The 18,789-nt window shown below is 46.9% G+C and overlaps 1 protein-coding gene across 2 annotated transcripts; it reads right to left on the bottom strand.

Moving 5' to 3' along the window:
* Positions 1-284: 284 nt before the first annotated feature.
* FAM8A1 (family with sequence similarity 8 member A1) lies at positions 285-13,264 on the bottom strand. 2 transcript variants are annotated; one of them, XM_038771551.1, is made up of 5 exons: positions 11,402-13,264; positions 9,414-9,534; positions 7,354-7,477; positions 5,465-5,604; positions 285-2,910 (listed from the first exon to the last, which is right to left on the bottom strand). In XM_038771551.1, the coding sequence occupies exons 1-5, from the start codon at positions 13,089-13,091 to the stop codon at positions 2,766-2,768; spliced, it is 2,220 nt and encodes a 739-aa protein (XP_038627479.1). In that variant the 5' UTR covers positions 13,092-13,264; the 3' UTR covers positions 285-2,765. The 2 variants fall into 2 exon arrangements, with proteins under 2 accessions (XP_038627479.1, XP_038627480.1); XM_038771552.1 differs by having other exon boundaries at positions 285-2,831.
* Positions 13,265-18,789: the final 5,525 nt, after the last annotated feature.

The following is an 18,789-nucleotide window of genomic DNA, read 5'->3' as shown; positions in this document are numbered from 1 at the left end:
AACACGTGGGAGTTGGACGGGAGAATGAAGAATTGTCGCAACCCTCGTGGAGCACAGATCCTGCCCATTCTAGGGGGTTATCGTCCGTGTCTCTACCTCAGAAGATCACCGGGACCCGTTCCGACTTTTAAACCATGCGTAATTTCCATCTCTTTTGGGTCCTCCGGACGGCGGCCCTGTTTTCCCGAACGGCTAGATCTTCAGAGAAAATGGGTGATTAAGACTTTTCTTTCAGTAGAATTGGAGCCGGCTATTGCTTCAACGGAACACACACGGAGAACGGGTGAGGTTAGGTGAGAGTTTTATTGACATGGATGTTAATTCCAAAGCTGGGACTGTTGGAAGGAACATTTCCTTGCCAGCTCACGTGCCTAAACCTTGGGTGTCTCTGTGCTCTTGCATCTTTTTGCAGGCTCTAGTTACGTCAGATTCAACTGCTTTTAAGTTAACTACACGCTCATTCCTTCCCCATTTCAGCCAATTTTTCGCCTCTCCTCCGCCCTCACACCCTTGCATAGGAGGCAGCTGAAGAGCTTCACATCTTCCACCTGTCTGTTCTTTGATGCCAGTGTTAGCATAAGAAAAAGTAGCTGTTTGACACAGCACTCCCTCTTCAATACTGGGTGGGTGAGGTATGTCTACAGTAGAGGAATCAGTCTGATTTTTTCATCGGAAGCGAACGTGACCTCGCTTAGGTTACCGTCTGAAGTTAGAGCTATTTAAAAGCTCTACGGACGTACTGCATTGGGGGAAAATAGCTGCTATTGCTCTTACTGTTCTTGTAATACTGGCAAAGTGATGGGATGCCGGGAAGTGGATTGGCAGGGTTTTCTCCTGGAGGGTTAGTAAAGGGCCCTAATGGTAAAAAGAGGAGGACGGAAAGCATGTCTTTTCTCCCTGGACCTTAGTCTGCCTTTCCAGCCCTGCCTCCATTGAAGTTTTTCATTTATTGAGCGCTTACTGAGTGCACAGCACTGTACAAAGCACTTGGGAGCACAGTTGGTAGACGGGTTCCCTGCCCACAAGGAGCTTACAAGTCCAGAGGCCTGCATCCAGCCGAGATCAACTGCGCCCAGGAACGCTTGGTTGAAGAGGTTGGGCCATAGGTTAAAATATGATTGATGATGATGAAAAGGTGGCGGCTGCCTCTGAGGATTACGCTTGTAGCGCAGGGTTTAGGGGGTTGCAGTCATATACTTCACTCACCCAGGCCCCGTCCTCCTTTCTGCTGTGCAGAGGTGGCAGGCTGGGGTAGTCCGTGTTAGCAGAACCCAGCTAATCGCCCCACTGACCCATCCCATCCGGGATCTTCCCAGGAACTGCAAATAATGTAGCGCTCGGCCTTGGAGAAATCAGATTGTACAGACGGCGGGGCGAGATGAGTAACACGATCAGATAAAGGAAGTAGTTTAGAAACAGATTATAAATCAGACACGTGGACTTAGTCTCCAGTGAAGCTCTGGCTGCTGCTCATTTCTGAAGCCAAACTGGGATTAGTTTTATAGTAAAAAGGTTCCAGAAGAGTTCACTGGAGTTGGGCTTAGGAAAAGCGTGAATATTTCGAGTTACATTAAATTGATACAAGTCACCTCCTCAAAACCGACGCAGTGGATGGGGCTCAGAATTCATTTGCTGGTCACCGCGTACGAGGTTGACTGACAAATCTAAGTTCCTGGGGGGGAGAGAGTTGCCGATCAGCCTGGTTGCTACAACTCAACTGCCAAAGGGGGGAGTGAGGAAGCCCACCACCACGTGCGACCCATTTTGTCACCTAGAAATGCCTTTTAACTGTGGTACAAAATGTAAGCATTCTAGAAATCGCTGTCCTGTTTTGTAACCGAAGTTGAGTCTTTATTCAACATCGATGCAGTTCAACTGCAACTATGATTAGGCAGTTATATAGAAAGTAAAGCTGCCCGTCTCATGCTGAAATGCATTAAGAATATTTTCTTCATGCTGCAATATGCCCTTGAATATTGTATGAATTAACAGTATTGTTTATGTGCATCAAAAGTAATTCATTCACCATTAAGTACAATCCTTAGTGTTCATTTTAGAAGGCCCAGAAACCACTTGTACATCAATTTAAAATTCGGCTCAAGATTTAAGTTAACTTGCCTTCTGTAAAAATTCATTGATAATATGTAATACATAAAGTTTTGATCATCATCATGCAAAACTCCTCAAAGTACATATTTGGCAAAAGTGTAGAGAGTGGTAAAGGTACACTCGTCCTGGCATAAAATGCTTAAAACCGCTTTCAGGGTGAGGTAACTAACTCCCTCTTTCCCCTAATTGGTTCACTTTCCTCCCGCCCTCCCTTCAACAAGACAACAAATACTGGCATTAACACAATCTTCTCTGTTGGCATTTACCTTTTTAGGCGAATTCTGCAGGTGTTTACAAAACACAACTGGGACAGCCTCCTCCATTTCTTTCCGGACACCAAAAACACTGTGGAAATTTCACCGAGTTGAAATTCCTTCCAGCAAATTACCATTTTCTTAGACCGTGAGGAAGTAGGGCCGAAATGGATTGTGAATCCATCGTCCGATGGCACGAGGCTCGTTTCTCTTCTAGGGGAGAGTTCTTTGGCATTCTCAAATGAAATCGATATTTTTGGAAAGATCCCGGCATCGCTCGGGAGTTTTTTTAATTCCAGAGCTTTCCATCTAACCCCTGGGTAGTGAGGGCCACGTTACAAAACTGTAGTCCTGTAGCTAGTCCAAGAGAGTGGAGTTTGGGGTCACTGAGGAGGTTTGGCATCATCTAACCCCATTCCTTTTTACCACGATGGTTCCTGCCACGATGTCATAGGCTGTTCGGTTGTGCTGGAAAAAGAGCAGTGTGATGAAAGCAGGAAAAAAGGAAGCAATAGAAAAATTCTTGATCAAGGCTCGTATTGTGGACCTAAATAAGGAAAAAGAACAAGTAGGTGAATCAGCATTTCCTCCTCGTAGCTTCATACCTGCAAGCGCAATTATGACTCACTCCGATTTTCCTCAGAAGATCCCAAATATGGTCAGTTACTAGACCATCACAGTGGGTTGGTGATCCGAATGGATTTTCTCAACTTGTACAAAGCCCGGGAGAACAAACATTAGTAGCATTTTCAAAGTGTTTCAGCCTGATTGTTGCTTGCCTTGGCCAAAGCCATTCTTCATTTCAGGGGCTTTTAAGCATCCCTTTCTGGAGAAACAAAGCAGCCTTGTAAGCACCCCGGTCTCTGACTGCTGCATGCAGTGCTTTTTCTCAGTGTCACCCTTTAAGGCAGGCTTAGGAGGGAGAAGGAAGACATCTAGTCCTGTAGATATCTTTGGCTGAGTGATTTCTGCTTTTTCACTTCACACTCATCCCCCCCCAACCCCCCATCTTACCTCCTTCCCTTCCCCACAGCACCTGTATATATGTATATGTTTGTACATATTTATTACTCTATTTATACGATTGATTGATTGATTGAAGGTATAATTTTGAGAGCTCTCGCACTTCCGAGCAGGCCCGGGGGATTTGCCTTTTCTTTCTCATTCTGGCACAACAAACACGGCCTTTGGCTTGGATTGATGCGGCATTTTCTATATTATCAATCACCTATTTAGAGCACACTGTACTCTAAAGCTTGAGCACACAGTATAACAGACTCGGTAAATACATTCCCTGCCCACATTATACCAGAGAAGCAATTCAATTCAGTCTGTCTGAAATTGAACCAACCGTAAGAATCAATCGTATTTATTGAGCGCTTACTGTGTGCAGAGCACTGTACTAAGCGCTTGGGAAGTACAAGTTGGCAACATAGATTCAGTCCCTACCCAACAGTGGGCTCACAGTCTAGAAGGGGGTGACAGAGAACAAAACCAAACATATTAAAATAAAATAAATAGAATAGATCTGTACAAGTTAGAGTGATAAATATGTACAAACATATATACAGGTGCTGTGGGGAAGGGAAGGAGGTAAGACGGGGGGATGGAGATGGGGACAAGGGGGAGAGGAAGGAGGGGGCTCAGTCTGGGAAGGCCTCCTGGAGGAGGTGAGCTCTCAGTAGGGCCTTGAAGGGAGGAAGAGAGCTAGAATTCAGAATGAATCTGAAAATCTTGCGAATTAAATTGTGATGGCAACAGGAGACAAATAAATGGGAATTCATTTTAACGCCACAGTATCCCCTTTATGTAACTGATTTTAATGGCCATCCCTGTGGGCAGGGATCACATCTACAACCCCAAACTGCAAGCTTCATTCAGTTGTATTTCCTGAGTGCACAGCACTGTTATCAAGTGCTGGGGAGAGTACACTATAACAATAAACCGACACATTTCTCACCCACGGTGCCGGACGGAGTTTGGCTTCACTTGTACCAATTTGCGAACGCTCCCCTTTGAGGCTGCTACCGTAACACTACTTTCCTGGTGCTAACTGCTAGCTCTCCAAGCATGGCTGTGAGCCCAGAGAGGAGGTTTTCAGTTCCTCCGTTAGGGACCCAGGCTCTCGGTTTCTGGCAGCTTCCGGAGGCTGGCGGAGCAGGCCTCGCTCCTGTGCTTGGCTGTCCTGAGGGGACTTACGTTTGCTGGCTGCCTACTCTGCGTGTCTTTCCACTCTGCCCTGAACAGAAAGAAATCGCTGCAATCTGGCAGGGGAAGAAGCCACCGTGTTGGGTTCTTCTACTGCTGTTTTGAGATGGTACAATAAGCACGTAGATTATCCTTCCTCCGACTTCGTTACAGAAAAACTGCAGCTTGCACAATGCACAGTCCTGCCTCCTCTTAGCTTTAAATCAGAGACAAAGGACATTCCAACCAGAAGGCTACGCCAAGCCAAGCAAGTGGGTGTTAATCCTGAAGGGCGTGTTTGGCAGATGCCCATCACACAGTTTGATTAGAAGAGAGGTGTTTCCTTAATTCACACCTTCCTTGGTGTTTATGTTAAAATAACTTCCATCTAGCTCTTTTCTCCAGTGGGAAAATCAATTAGCATGAGGAAAGACAATCACAACTAAATTCACTTCAAGTCCCACAACATCAATGGTTGCGGAACTAGAATGGACCATCTCTGTACTCTTGCCGACCTAATTAACTTGTATCTAGCCCAGCACTCAGAACAGTGTTTGACGCACAAAACAAACAAATTTGCCTAAGGAAACACTGCTCTGCACAAAGTAAGTGCTCAAGAAATACCACTGAATGATAATGGGGAATCTGATGGGTCAAAGTGGTGACAGCTTTCCTCTATGAGAAAGTCACTATTCCCAAAGTTTACTATTGTTTACATCAATAATGTGTAATTTATTTTAAAGTCTGCTTCCCCATCTAGACTGTAAACATCTTGTGCGCAAGAAAGATATCTACCAACTCTGTTGTAATGTACTCTCCAAAACATTTAGTACAGTACTCTGCAAGCACTCAATAAATACCACTGATTGATCGGTCAACAGGTGTAAAGCAAAAGTAGAAGAGAGGAGTCTTACGTTGTTATGGTAACATTGGAGGAAGGAATCACCAGAACCCGGTTTGGAGCAATCAGTACAGATGTGTCACACGTCACGACACGAAGGCCCAGCAGAAATTTCCCTGGGGTGGCTCCTCCTGCTCCCCATATGCAAATGATCTGAAAAGAAAGAAAAATCTGAGCTGCTGCATTTGTTCTGATGCTTCTCTCAGCTGACTTAATAATAATAATGATGGCATTTATTAAGCACTTACTATGTGCAAAGCACTGTTCTAAGCACTGGGGAGTTTACAAGGTGATCAGGTTGTCCCACGTGGGGCTCAGTCTTCATCCCCATTTTACAGATGAGGTAACTGACACACAGAGAAGTTAAGTGACTTGCCCAAAGTCACACAGCTGACAAGTGGCGGAGCTGGGATTTGAACCCATGACCTCTGACTCCAAAGCCCGTGCTCCTTCCACTGAGCCACGCTGCTTCTCCACCATGCTGTAAAATATTTGGCCACTATCACCTACATAATATCCTATCTATCATATCTCAAAGACTCAGGTCACTCCACTTCAGCCGATAAATCCCTCATCATTTCCTCCTTCCATAAAGCCTCTCTGAATCATCTCCCAAGTTTCTCCACGCCCCTTAGGGTGCAGGGGACTAAAAATGGGCTAGTGTGCATCTAGCTAGAGCCAGACCTGGAGTTCTTCCCCAAAATATTCTCCTGCAGACATCGGACGAAAGCCTAATATACCATTTCTTATTCATTACAAAAAAAAGTTTTAGCAGTTCTTTCTAGAGGAATCAAGTGCATTTCAAATTCATTTGATAAAGCCTTGTAGAAGGCGCTTTCCACCCTGATCCACAAAATGGAAAGAGTATCAATAGGGTAAAAGCAGCAAAAAAAAAATGGGGGAAATGGATAAGGATCAAGGGGGAAACTATCAGAACTTTTACTTCAGAAAAGAGCATACTGGCCACTTGGCACAGTTTCCTATTCATCTCTTGTCTGTATTTAGTCTCAGTTCACCAACACTACTGAAGTGAAGGGAGAGTAAATGCAAAGGCGCAAGGTAGCAAATAAATTGTTTCTCTCAGCCCTGACATGGAAATTGCAGGTGACCCAGTAACCACAGAAAGTACTAATTCTGTTGCATTGTACTCTCCCAAGTGCTTAGTACAGTGCTCTACACATAGTAAGCACTCAATAAATAAAATTGCTAGATACTAAAGTAGGGAAAGGTAACTATTTAAAGAGGTTTAGGAACCAGATATGCTGGGTGTGGATAGTACAATGAATGGCAACAGACTGCCCGTTGTTGGGTAGGGACCGTCTCTCTATGTTGCCAATTTGTACTTCCCAAGCACTTAGTACAGTGCTCTGCACCCAGTAAGTACTCAATAAATATGACTGAGTGAATGAACTGGCAGGTCTGTGCTGCCCGTTCTGCCCCGCCCAGATGAGCTCCTCCGGAAAGCTTTTAGCCACTGGTGCCGAACCACTTCTGAAAGAGAGCTACACCGCCTCTTTGACACCAGGAAGTGTTCCGAAGCAAGGAGAGAGGTATTTGACCAAGGGATAGCAACAGGGAAAAAGCTAGCTGTAATGTTGGTTTACATCTTAAATGTCCCTGATCTGAAAACATTCAAATGAGCATTTAAGTTTTCATTATAAATTTGGAGCCAATGAAATTTTACCCTATGCAAATATTCATTCAATCGTATTTTTTGAGCGCTTACTGTGTGCAGAGCACTGTACTATGCACTTGGGAGAGTACAATATAACAATAAACAGACACATTCCCTGCCTATAATGAGTTTACAGTCTGGGGGGGGGTGGCAGGCAATAGAAATAAATATGAAATAGAAATAAGTATGGCAGAGACTAACCATCTTGGGAACTCTTGGGAACTCACCTCATAGAAGCAAACGAGTAATCGGTATATCAGAGCCACCACCATCATTTTCTGCAAGTCTTCCATTGAAGTGTCTTCATCGATTTCTTCTATTATATAATGCATAGCGAACTTGGAAATGTCCCTGCAACAGAAGAAAGGGTGTCAATCAGGGACCAGTGAGGGAACTTTTTCCCATTCCATTCTAAAAGGTGACTCTAGGCCAGCCCCAGCCAACTCTTCTAGGAAATCAGGGGGCTGTCCAAGGGCCTGAGTTGGGGTGGGGAGCAGCAGGGAGGAATTTGCCTTCTACCCAACTACTGAGGCAGTAGGGCCGAGTGGGAAGAACATGGGCCCAGGAGTCAGAAGACCCGGGTTTTAATCCTGGCTCTGCCAATTACTTTCTGTGTGAACTTGGACAAGTCACTTAACTTCTCTGTGCCTCCATTTCCTTAACTGTGAAATGGGGATTAAATCTTACTCCCTCCTACTTAGACTGTGAGTCCTCCATGGAACAGGGACTATGTCCAACCTGATACCCCAGCATGTAGAACAGTGCCTGACACCTAGTAAATGTTTAACAAGTACAACGAGAAGAACAGGAATAATAATAATAGTACTACTCTTCTCCCAAGTCCATTGCAGACCCCAGAAGCACCTGGCTGCCATGCTGGTCCCCGGAGCTTAGCAAAATCTTCCTCTTTGGCTCATCCCCGCCAGAGCCAGCAGTGGTACCCTGAGCATGACAGCAGGGAGACTGGAATAACAACAATAATAATTGTGGTATTTGTTAAGCGCTTACTATATACCAGGCACTGTATTAAGCACTGGGGTGGATACAAGCAAATCGCGTTGGACACGATCCCTGTCCCTCATGGGGCTCACAGTCTCAATCCTCATTTTACAGATGAGGTAGCTGAGGCACAGGGAAGTGAAGTGACTTACCCAAGGTCAAGTGGCGGAGACGGGATTAGAAACCAGGCCCTTCTGATTTCCAGGCCTGAGCTATCCACTACTTCATGTTGCTACCACTGGAAGTTAATGGGAGCTCACCCCACCTAACTGCGTCCCAAGGCAGGGGCCTGGGCAGGTGGCATTGGCAAGAGAGCATCAGTCCAACAATCAGTGGTATTTAATGAGCTCCTACGGTGTGCCAAGCATTGCTTTATGTGCTACAACCGAGTTGGTAGACTCCCTCCCCTTAAGGAGCTTAAAGACTGAGGAGCACGAGATTATCCTGGTCAGGTTGCAGCCCTGAGTTGACAGTGGTTTCAAAAGAACCGCTTCTGGGCATCAACTATGTCTTTCTGTTCCTTCCCACCTTCTCACAATTCCTAGTTCTGTTAGTGAGTTGGTCAGCCGTACTTACTAAACAGTGGAGGGGAGGGAAAGATATGAGGTAAGGTATCAAATGGTTTTCTTCCTTGGGGAACAGAAGTAACATCCCACTCCTTCCAAAAGGGAAAGTTTGGCTGTTGGGTACTAAAAAAACAAACCTCTTATGCTTTTATATTTGCATTTTAGACTCTGGGCCTATTAACTAAAAAACAACAGGATAATTAACACCGTGGCAGCTTCTAAGGAAACAAATTAAAAGTTACAAAATTTGTGATTTTGGACACACTTAAGCCTCTTGTAGATATGTTGGACCAAAATGGCTTAAGGAAAATGGCCTAAATTCCTCTAACATTAACACCAAAAACGTAACTTTTCACCCCCTGATTGGGGAGTTTAACATAATTAAGATGTGGTTGAGAAAGTGTCATGTTTATTATAAACACGCTTACTGCCTCAATTTCACAATTCATTGAGTTGAACTGCCATATGAGTCGCAAACTATGACCATACTATCTGATTCTTAGATACTGCTTTAAACAAAAGGCCCATTTCTCCAGCTACAGAGCTATTCTCTGTAGTCCTCAGGAAAAGAAAATAGCCACAAAGAGTAATTATATTACCTAATATCATCCCAACCCTTCTTTCCACCTCCAATTCATCAACCAAAATGATAAACAGTGCCCTCTGGAAACCTCTAGTAGATTTCAAGATTAAAAGAATTCTTACATATTCCTTTAACTTACCTTATCCCACTGAGATGCATAATACTTAGGACAATAGTGGCTTTTATGAAGAAGAGAATAAAGAAATCCACCATCTCTGCTACGAATCTGTGTGCCAAGGATGGAATAGCATACTCCCGACCTGCAAATAGAAAAATACTAGTTAGAAAAATGGAATTATTCCTCTAATAAACACCTATTTGAACACCCCAGACACCTTAAATTGAGGGGTAGGGAGGGAGGGAGATACCAAATAACCTTGCTACAGCAGAACACCAGCTTTCTAAAACTGACTGGGACCAAGTTCAGGTGATACACTGTTGCTATTGGCCTCAGCTGAGCTGGAGGGAATATCTTGGTGTCTGTTCCTTCCTCTCTACAAACCCTGGTTTTGTTGAAACTGGTTTCCTCTCTCAAATTCGGCTGGCAAGGTTTTTGGTTGCCTTGAAGTTTCACTTTGTAAAGGAAGTGGCAGAGAGGGTTAGAAAGCCCCAGATTACTGTATGTGGCTTCCTCTTCCTTCCTCCTCTGTTCCAGCACTTTGCTCCCATGAGCAAACCTTACCTATTGGCCAGGTTGGGTAAAGTGCCTTCCCTTTTGTTTACAATGTCCCCTTTGTAGTTTCATTCTCTAATGAGCTAAGTGTGTCCTCCAGAATTCTGGGCAGGCACTGATCCCAATAACAAAACGTAGCTGTGCATTCTGCACTTAAACACACCTGTATTCGGATGTGCTACATGAGTTTTTTTTTGACAGATCATAAATTCCATGGGTAAATTACTACATCTCAAGTAGATGCCAGTGCCTGGAGCACAGTAAGCACTTAAATACCATAAACAAAAAAAGTAACATGGACTGTGTCCTATCTGATTAATCAGTAACAACCCCAGCTCTTAGTCCAGTGCCTGGAGCATAGTAAGCACTTAAATACCATAAACAAAAAAAAAAGAGACTGTGTCCAACCTGATTAGCCTGTTATCTACTCCAGTGCTTAGTACAGTGCCCAGCCCATAGTAAGTGCCTAAAGAATACTATAAACAAACAAAAAAAAGAGACAGACTGTATTCACCCTGATTAGGTTCAATTTACCTCAGTGCCAGGCACAAAGTAAGCACTTAAATATCATGAACAAAAAAAAGAGACACAGATTGTGTCTGACTTGATTAGCCTATATCTACACCAGCGCTTAGGCCAGTGCCTGGCACATGGGGTAGTGGATAGAGCACAGGCATGGGAATCAGAAGGTCATGGGTTCTAATCCCAACTCCCCCACACGTCTGCTGTGTGACCTTGGGCAGCTCATTTCACTTCTCTGTGCCTCAGTTCCCTCATCTGTAAAATGGGGATTGAGGCTGAGAGCCCTATGTAGGACAGGGACCGTGTCCAACCCAAATATCTTATATCTACCACAGCACTTAGAACAGTGCCTGGCACATAGTAAGTGCTTAAATACATAATGATTACTAATAGCAAATACCACAATTATTATTACAAGTGCGAAGCAGCATGCTTCAGGGGAAAGAGCATGGGTTTAGGAGTCAGAGGATGTGGGTTCTAATCCCGGCTACACCACTTGTCTGCTGTGTGACCTTGGGCAAGCCACTTAACTTCTCTGTGCCTCAATGACCTCATCTGTAAAATGGGGATTAAGACTGAGCCCCACGTGGGACAACCTGATTAACTTGTATCTACCCCAGCGCTTACAACAGTGCCTGGTACATAGTAAGTGCTTAACAAATACCATCATTATTACTATTACAAGCGCTTGGCAAATATCTTTAAAAAAACATCAGTAATAGTAACTGCTTCACGACTATGACATGGGGCTCAGTCTACGGGGGTGGGGAGGAAATGTACTTTATCCCCATTTTACAGATGAGCTAGCTGAGGCGCAGGGAAGCCAAGCGACGGCCCCCAACGGAGCCGGTCGGCCAGCGGAGACGGGATGGGAAGCCACGCATCCGGTGACCCAGTCGCTGTGCGAGGCCGGTCCCTCCGGCCGCTCTCACCTGCCGGCTGACCACTGGAACCCGGCTGGGGTGGGGGGCGGGGGTTGCCGGCCGCCACTGCCCGAGTCCCCTGGGGGAGCCTGGCGTCCGGGCCCGCCCAGCTGGGAGGCCGGGGCCCCGCAGCAGGGGTGGCAGGGTGGGTGGCAGGGTGGGCGGCGGGCAGCGGTGGCTCGGCCGGGAGGAAGAAGAAGGGGTTGTGGTAGGGGGTCTGCGACGGGTCCGGGGGGTTGCAGTAGTTGGGGGGCAAGGCGAGGAGCCCGCCGTGCCAGCTGAGGTAGCCGCAGTAGGCCTGCCATAGCCACTCGTGCACCTGCCGTGAGTACTCGCGGGCGCTCAGCCCCTCCCCCGGGGCCTCGGGACAAGGCCGGACGCCCTCCTCCGTCCCCTCAGGCCTCGAAGACCTGTGCTCTTCCGTCTCGGGCCTCGACGACTCGTGACCCTCCATGTCCGGCCCCTCAAGCCTCGACGCCTCGCGCCCTTCGTGCTCCTCCACGGCCGGCCCCTCAGGCCTCGACAACTCTTGCTCCTTGAGCCTCAGAGGTTTGAGCTCTTTCGGTTCCTCCGTGTTTGTCCCCTCAGGCCTCGACGGCTGGCGCTCCCGAGAGTCCTTGCGCCTCAACGGCCCACGCACCCTGGGGTCCTCCATGGGAGTCCCCTCAGGCCTCAACGGCTCACGCTCCTCGGGGTCCTCCATGTTTGTCCCCTCAGGCCTCGACAGCTGGCGCTCCCAGGAGTCCTTGTGCCTCAACGGCCCACACTCCATGGGGTCCTCCATGTGTGTCCCCTTAGGTCTCGATGGCTCGCACTCATTGGAGTCCTCCACGTGTGTCCCCTCAGGCCTTGACGGCTTGCGCTCCCAGGAATCCTTGCGCCTCAACGGCCCACGCTCCTTGGAGTCCCCCATGTGTGTCCCCTTAGGCCTCGATGGCTTGCGCTCATTGGAGTCCTCCATGTGTGTTCCCTCAGGCCTTGACAGCTCGTGCTCCTCCATGTTTGTCCCCTCAGGCCTCAACAGCTGGCACTCCAAGGAGTCCTTGCGCCTCAACAGCCCACGCTCCCTGGGGTCCTCCACGTGTGCCCCTTTAGGCCTCGACAGCTCGCGCTCATTGGAGTCCTCCATGTGCGTCCCCTCAGGCCTCAACGGCTCGCGCTCCTCAGGCCTCGACGGCTGGCGCTCCCAGGAATCCTTGCGCCTCAACGGCCCACGCTCCTTGGGGTCCTCCATGTGTGTCCCCTCAGGCCTCGACGGCTGGCGCTCATTGGAGTCCTCCACGTGCGTCCCCTCAGGCCTCGACGGCTCGCGCTCCTCGGGGTCCTCCATGTTCGTCCCCTCAGGCCTCCACAGCTGGCGCTCCAAGGAGTCCTTGCGCCTCGACGGCCCACGCTCCTTGGAGTCCTCCATGTGTGTCCCCTCAGGCCTCGACGGCTCGTGCTCCTCGGGGTCCTCCATGTTTGCCCCCTCAGGCCTCGACGGCTGGCGCTCATTGGAGTCCTCCACGTGCGTCCCCTCAGGCCTCGACGGCTCGCGCTCCTCCATGTTTATCCCCTCAGGCCTCGACGGCTGGCGCTCCCAGGAGTCCTTGCGCCTCAGCGGCCCAGGCTCCTCGGGGTCTTCCACATGTTTCCCCTCAGGCCTCGCCGTCTGGCGCTCCTTGGGGTCCTCCATGTCCTTCTCCTCAGCGTCCTCCATGTTTGTCCCCTCAGGCCTCGGCGGCTGTCGCTCCCAGAAGCCCTTGCGCCTCGGCGGCTCGCGCTCCTCGTGCTCGTCCCCTCAGGCCTCGACGGCGGGCGCTCCCAGAAGCCCTCGCGCCCCGGCGGGTGTCGGCCGATGGGAGGACGAGGAGGAGGAAGAAGAGGAGGAGGAGGAAGAAGAGGAGGAGGAAGAAGAGGAGGAGGAGGAGGAGGAGGGTCAGCAGGGACGAAGGCCCGTAGCTCCCTCAGGCCCCTCCGCCATGGCGGCCGAGGCCGTCTGGGCGACGGTACCTGTCAAAGTACGCCCCCCCCACCTTCACCCGCCGGCGTCGTGACGTCACCGCGCCGGAACCGGAAACCCCGCCCCTCCCCGCCGCCCGCCCGGGAAGAAGGCGGAAGTGAAGGCCGCGCGCGCCTGAGGCGTGGCGGGGCGGGCGGGAAGGAGGGCCCTGAGGCCCTTTTCGTCTTTGGGAATGGTGGGAGGAGTAATAATAATAATAATAATAATAATAATAATAATAAAGTACCAGCCACTGTATTAAGGGCTGGGATGGGTAACCATAAGCATAATGGTGTTTGTTAAAGCACCTACTATGTGCCAGACACTGTACTAAGGGCTGTTGTGCGTAATAATAATGGTCTTAGGGGAAGCAGCGTGGCTCAGTGGCAAGAGCCCGGGCTTTGGAGTCAGAGGTCGTGGGTTCAAATCCCGGCTCTTCCCCTTGTCAGCTGGGTGGCTTCGGGCGAGTCACTTCACTTCTCTGGGCCTCAGGTCCCTCATCTGGAAAATGGGGATGCAGACTGTGAGCCCCACGTGGGACAACCTGATGACCTTGTATCTCCCCCAGCGCTTAGGACAGTGCTTGGCACATAGTAAACGCTTAACAAATACCAACATTATTATTAGTATTATTATTAATAATACTAGCCCACTGTTGGGTAGGGACTGTCCCTATGTGTTGCCAATTTGTACTTCCCAAGCGCTTAGTACAGTGCTCTGCACATAGTAAGCGCTCAATAAATACGATTGATGATGATGATGATAATAATAATGGGCTTTGTTAAGCGCTTACCATGTGCCAGCCACTGTACTAAGGGCTGTTGTGGGTAATAATACTAATTATAATGGTATTAAGTGCCTACCATCTGCCAGCCATTGTATTTATTTATTTTACTTGTAGATATCTATTTATTTTATTTTGTTTTGTTAGTATGTTTGGTTTTGTTCTCCGTCTCCCCCTTTTAGACTGTGAGCCCACTGTTGGGTAGGGGCCGTCTCTAGATGTTGCCAACTTGGACTTCCCAAGCGCTTAGTACAGTGCTCTGCACACAGTAAGCGCTCAGTAAATACGATTAATTGATTGATTAAGGGCTGTTGTGGGTAATAATAATAATTATAATGATATTAAGTGCCGACTATGTGCCAGCCATTGTACTAAGGGCTGTTGTGGGTAATAATAATAATGGTCTTTGTTAAGCTCGTACTATGTGCCAGCCACTGTACTAAGGGCTGTTGTGGGTAATAATAATAATTATAATGATATTAAGTGCCGACTATGGGCCCGCCATTGTACTAAGGGCTGTTGTGGGAAATAATAATTATAATAATGGTCTTTGTTAAGTGCTTACTATGTGCTAAAGGTCTTTTTTAAGTGCTTACTATGTGCCAGCCACTGTACTAAGGGCTGTTGTGGGTGATAATAATAATTATAATGGTATTAAGTGCCTACTATGTGCCAGCCATTGTACTAAGGGCTGTTGTGGGTACTACTACTAATAATAATGGTCTTTGTTAAGTGCTTGCTGTGTGCCAGCTGCTGTACTAAGGGCTGTTGTGGGTAATAATAATAATTATAATGGTATTAAGTGCCTACCATGTGCCAGCCATTGTACTAAGGGCTGTTGAGGGTAATAATGGTCTTTGTTAAGCTCTTACTATGTGCCAGACACTGTACTAAGTGCTGTTGTGGGTAATAATAATTATAATGGTATTAAGTGCCTACTATGTGCCAGCCATTGTACTAAGGGCTGTTGTGGGTGATAATAATAATAATGTTCTTTGTTAAGCGCTTACTTTGTGCCAGACACTGTTCTAAGGACTGTTACGAGGAGTAGTAGTAATAACAATGGAATTTAAGCACTCACTGTGTGCCAGGCATTTTACCAAGGGCTGTTGTGAGTAGTAATAATAATAATGGAATTTGCTAAGCGCTTACTATGTGCCAGCCATTATACTAAGGGCTGCTGTGGGTAATAATAATAATAATGGTCTTTGTTAAGCGCTTTCTATGTGCCAGACACTGTTCTAAGGGCTGTTGTGGGTAATAATAATAAATAATGGTATTTGTTAAACACTCTGTGCCAGGCATTTTATCAAGGGCTGTTGTAAGTAGTAATAATAATAATGGTATTTGTAAGTGCTTACTATGTGCCAGAATTTTACAAAGTGCTGTTGTGGGAAATAATAAAAAATAATGGTATTTATTAAGTGATAACTATGTGCCAGGCCATGTACTAAGGGCTGTTGTGGGTAATAATAATAATAATAATAATAATAATAATAATGGCCTTTAAGTGCTTACTATGTGTCAGGCACTGTACTCAGGGCCGGGGTGGGTAATAGGAATAATAATGGTATTTGGTAAGCACTTACTATGTGCCAGGCATTTTACCAAGGGCTGTTGTGAGTAGTAATAATAATAAAGGTATTTGTTGAGCTCTTACTATGTGCCAGGCACTGTACTAAGGGCTGGGGTGGGTAATAATAATAATAATGATATTTGTTAAGCGCTTACTATGTCGGGAAGTAGCACGGCCTAGTGGCAAGAACCCGGGCTTGGGAGTAAGAGGTCATGGGTTCTAATCCCAACTTTGCCACTTGTCTGCTTTTTGGCCTTGGGCAAGACACTGAACTTCTCTGTGCCTCAGTTACCTCATCTGTAAAATGGGGATTAAGACTGTGAGCCCCACTGGAACAACCTGATTACCTTGTGTCTACCCCAGCGCTTAAAACAGTGCTTGGTACAGAGTAAGTGCTTATCAAATACCATTATTATTATTATTGGGCTTTCATGTACAAATCTTTTTACTCTCTTGCTTCCCCTTATCTGTAATTTATTTGGGAGCTTGTCTCCTCCACTGGATTGGAAACTCCCTGAAGGCAGGGATTGTGTCTGTCTGTTGCAGTCTCTCTAATAGTGAGGTGCTCAGTTTTGATTCAGTGCTCAATAAAAACGATTGATTGACGTGACTGAAGGGTTGTGAATTATTTGGGACAGGTTTCTGGGCCTTTGCTAAGCTGTCTGCCTCTCCATTAGACAAGGAAATCTTTCCCAAGCACTTAGTACAGTGCTCTGCACATAGTAAGCACTTTATAAATACCATCAGTTGATTGATTGGCAGGGGTCTGTCCTAGGATGGCAAAAGTGAGTGAGCCCTGTGCCTAGTGGAGAGACTATTGGCCTGGGAGTCAGAAGACCTGGGTTCTAATCCCACCACTCCGCCACTTGGACAAGTCACTTAACTTCTCTGTGCCTCAGTTACCTCATCTGTAAATAGGGATTAAGATGGTGGGGCAGGGACTGTATCCAACCTGAGGAACTGGCTTCTCAACATATAACTGCTTTGCACACAGTAAGCGCTTAATAAATGCCATTATTATTATTACAACTTCAGGAACCCCACATTGGCACATAAGCGCTTAATAAATACCATTTAAAAAAAAGCAAAACTATATCTTCAGACCCTATATCTTCAAAAGCACTGCTTAGTTTTCCCAATCTTCTTACTTATGATAATAATAATAATAATAGTTTTTAAGCACTTACCATATGCCAAGCTCTGAGGTTGATACACGGTCATCAAATTAGGCACAAGCATCCCAATATGGGGTTCACAGTCTAAGAAGGAGGGAGAATTGATATTTCATCCCCGTGTTACAGAAAAGGAAACTGAGGTACAGAGATGATAACTGACCTCCCCAAAGTCACCCAGCAGGCCTGGGGCAGAGCCGGGATTAGAATCCAGGTCGCCTGACTCCCAGTCCCGTAGCCCACAACCCTTTCGTGAAATGAAAATGAGGTTAACAGTAGTTTACACTTAAGTGTTTACCTGGTTTGCCAAGATTGACAAAGACAGGGAAGGGATCAGGTGTGGTGATGATGCCCCAGCAGAAGAAACAGTCATTTTCAATGTTCTGGTTATGCAGGGCAAAGAAAGCAGATTCACTTTGCAGGAGTGGAGAAGGTGTCCTAGTGGGTAAGGAGGTTAGACTGTGAGCCTGCTGTTGGGTAGGGACCATCTCTATATGTTGCCAACTTGTACTTCCCAAGCACACAATAAGCGCTCAATAAATACGATTGAATGAATGAGATGGAGGTAAAAAAAAAAAGACTGGGGAATAGCAGTTTAGCTTCATCTTTGACAGTTGGAAGCTTCTGAAGGTTTCTAAGAGGCGGGCTGGGATCAGCAAAGGTGTTTGAGGAAAGTTGGGGCAGGTAGGATGGTTTAGACGGGGGAGAAGCTGGATGGGAATCCAAGTACAAGATGATGAGAGATTAGGCTACTAATGTGGCTTTGACAGCCTGGGATTGGAGCCCCAAAATATTGTTGAACTACAAATGGCCGGGCTTTGGCCCATGCGTGATGTAAGAGAGGAACTCAAAATGGCTTTAAGCATAGGGGCGTGTGGGGAAGGGATGAGAGTTTGCTGGGGACTCTATCTGGAACAGCAAACGGTGCTATTTTTTGAACTCTTACTATGTTCAGAGCACTGTATTAAGTACTTGGGAGAGTATGACACAACAGAATAAGCACATTCCCAACCTCTTCCTTGAATTATTTCATTACTGACCTGGCAGTCGTCTTAATGATGTGGTTGATACACCAAAAAGTGGGATGGCTGCTAAGAGACAAATGGCAAGCAGAAGAAAATGAAGCTATTTAATTCCCACGCCTGCGGTCTTCTTGTTTCCACCAAATGCAGAAAACATTGAGAAGCAGTACGCCCTAGTGGATGGAGCACGGGCATGGGAGTCATTCAATAAATCAATCGTATTTATTGAGCACTTACTGTGTACAGAGCACTGTACTAAGCGCTTGGGAAGTACAAGTTGGCAACATATAGAGACGGTCCTTACCCAACAGTGGGCTCACAGTCTAGAAGTCAGAAGACTGAAGGCCCCGGCTCCTAATCCCAGCTCTGCTGTGTGACCTTGGGCAAGTCACCCCACTAGGCCTCACTTACCTCATCTGTAAAATGAGGATTAATAATAATGATGGCATTTTATTAAGCGCTATGTGCCAAGCACTGTTCTAAGCGCTGGGGCGGTTACAAGGTGATCAGGTTGTCCCACGGGGGGCTCACAGTCTTAATCCCCATTTGACAGATGAGGGAACTGAGGCCCAGAGAAGTTAAGTGCCTTGCCCAAAGTCACACAGCTGACAAGTGGCAGAGCAGGGATTTGAACCCATGACCTCTGACTCCGCAGCCCATGCTCTTTCCACGGAGCCACACTGCTTCTGTGAGCCCCATGAGGGACACGACTGTGGCCAACCTGATCAGTTTCTAGTTTCCCAGTGCTTAGTACAATGTCTGACACATTGTAAGTGCTTAATAAATAACATCAATTGATTAACAAATACCATTTTTCAAAAAAAATCCATCCAAATAAAACCATCCAAGGCAATCACCCCTA

Source organism: Tachyglossus aculeatus, chromosome X2 (genome assembly GCF_015852505.1).
Source record: "Tachyglossus aculeatus isolate mTacAcu1 chromosome X2, mTacAcu1.pri, whole genome shotgun sequence".
NCBI lineage: Eukaryota > Metazoa > Chordata > Mammalia > Monotremata > Tachyglossidae > Tachyglossus > Tachyglossus aculeatus.
The sequence above is the reverse complement of the archived record's forward strand: the minus strand, read 5'-3'. Positions and strand labels throughout refer to the sequence as shown.

Bases quoted from the DNA above. Each gene is read 5' to 3' on its own strand.
- FAM8A1 (XM_038771551.1), bottom strand. From the start codon at position 13,091: ATGGAGGACGCTGAGGAGAAGGACATGGAGGACCCCAAGGAGCGCCAG. The intron at 9,535-11,401 runs GTGAGAGCGGCC...TTCTATTTGCAG, and splicing joins TTCCAGTGGTCAGCCGGCAG to GTCGGGAGTATGCTATTCCA. The intron at 5,605-7,353 runs GTGAGTTCCCAA...CTTTCTTTTCAG, and splicing joins TACTCGTTTGCTTCTATGAG to ATCATTTGCATATGGGGAGC.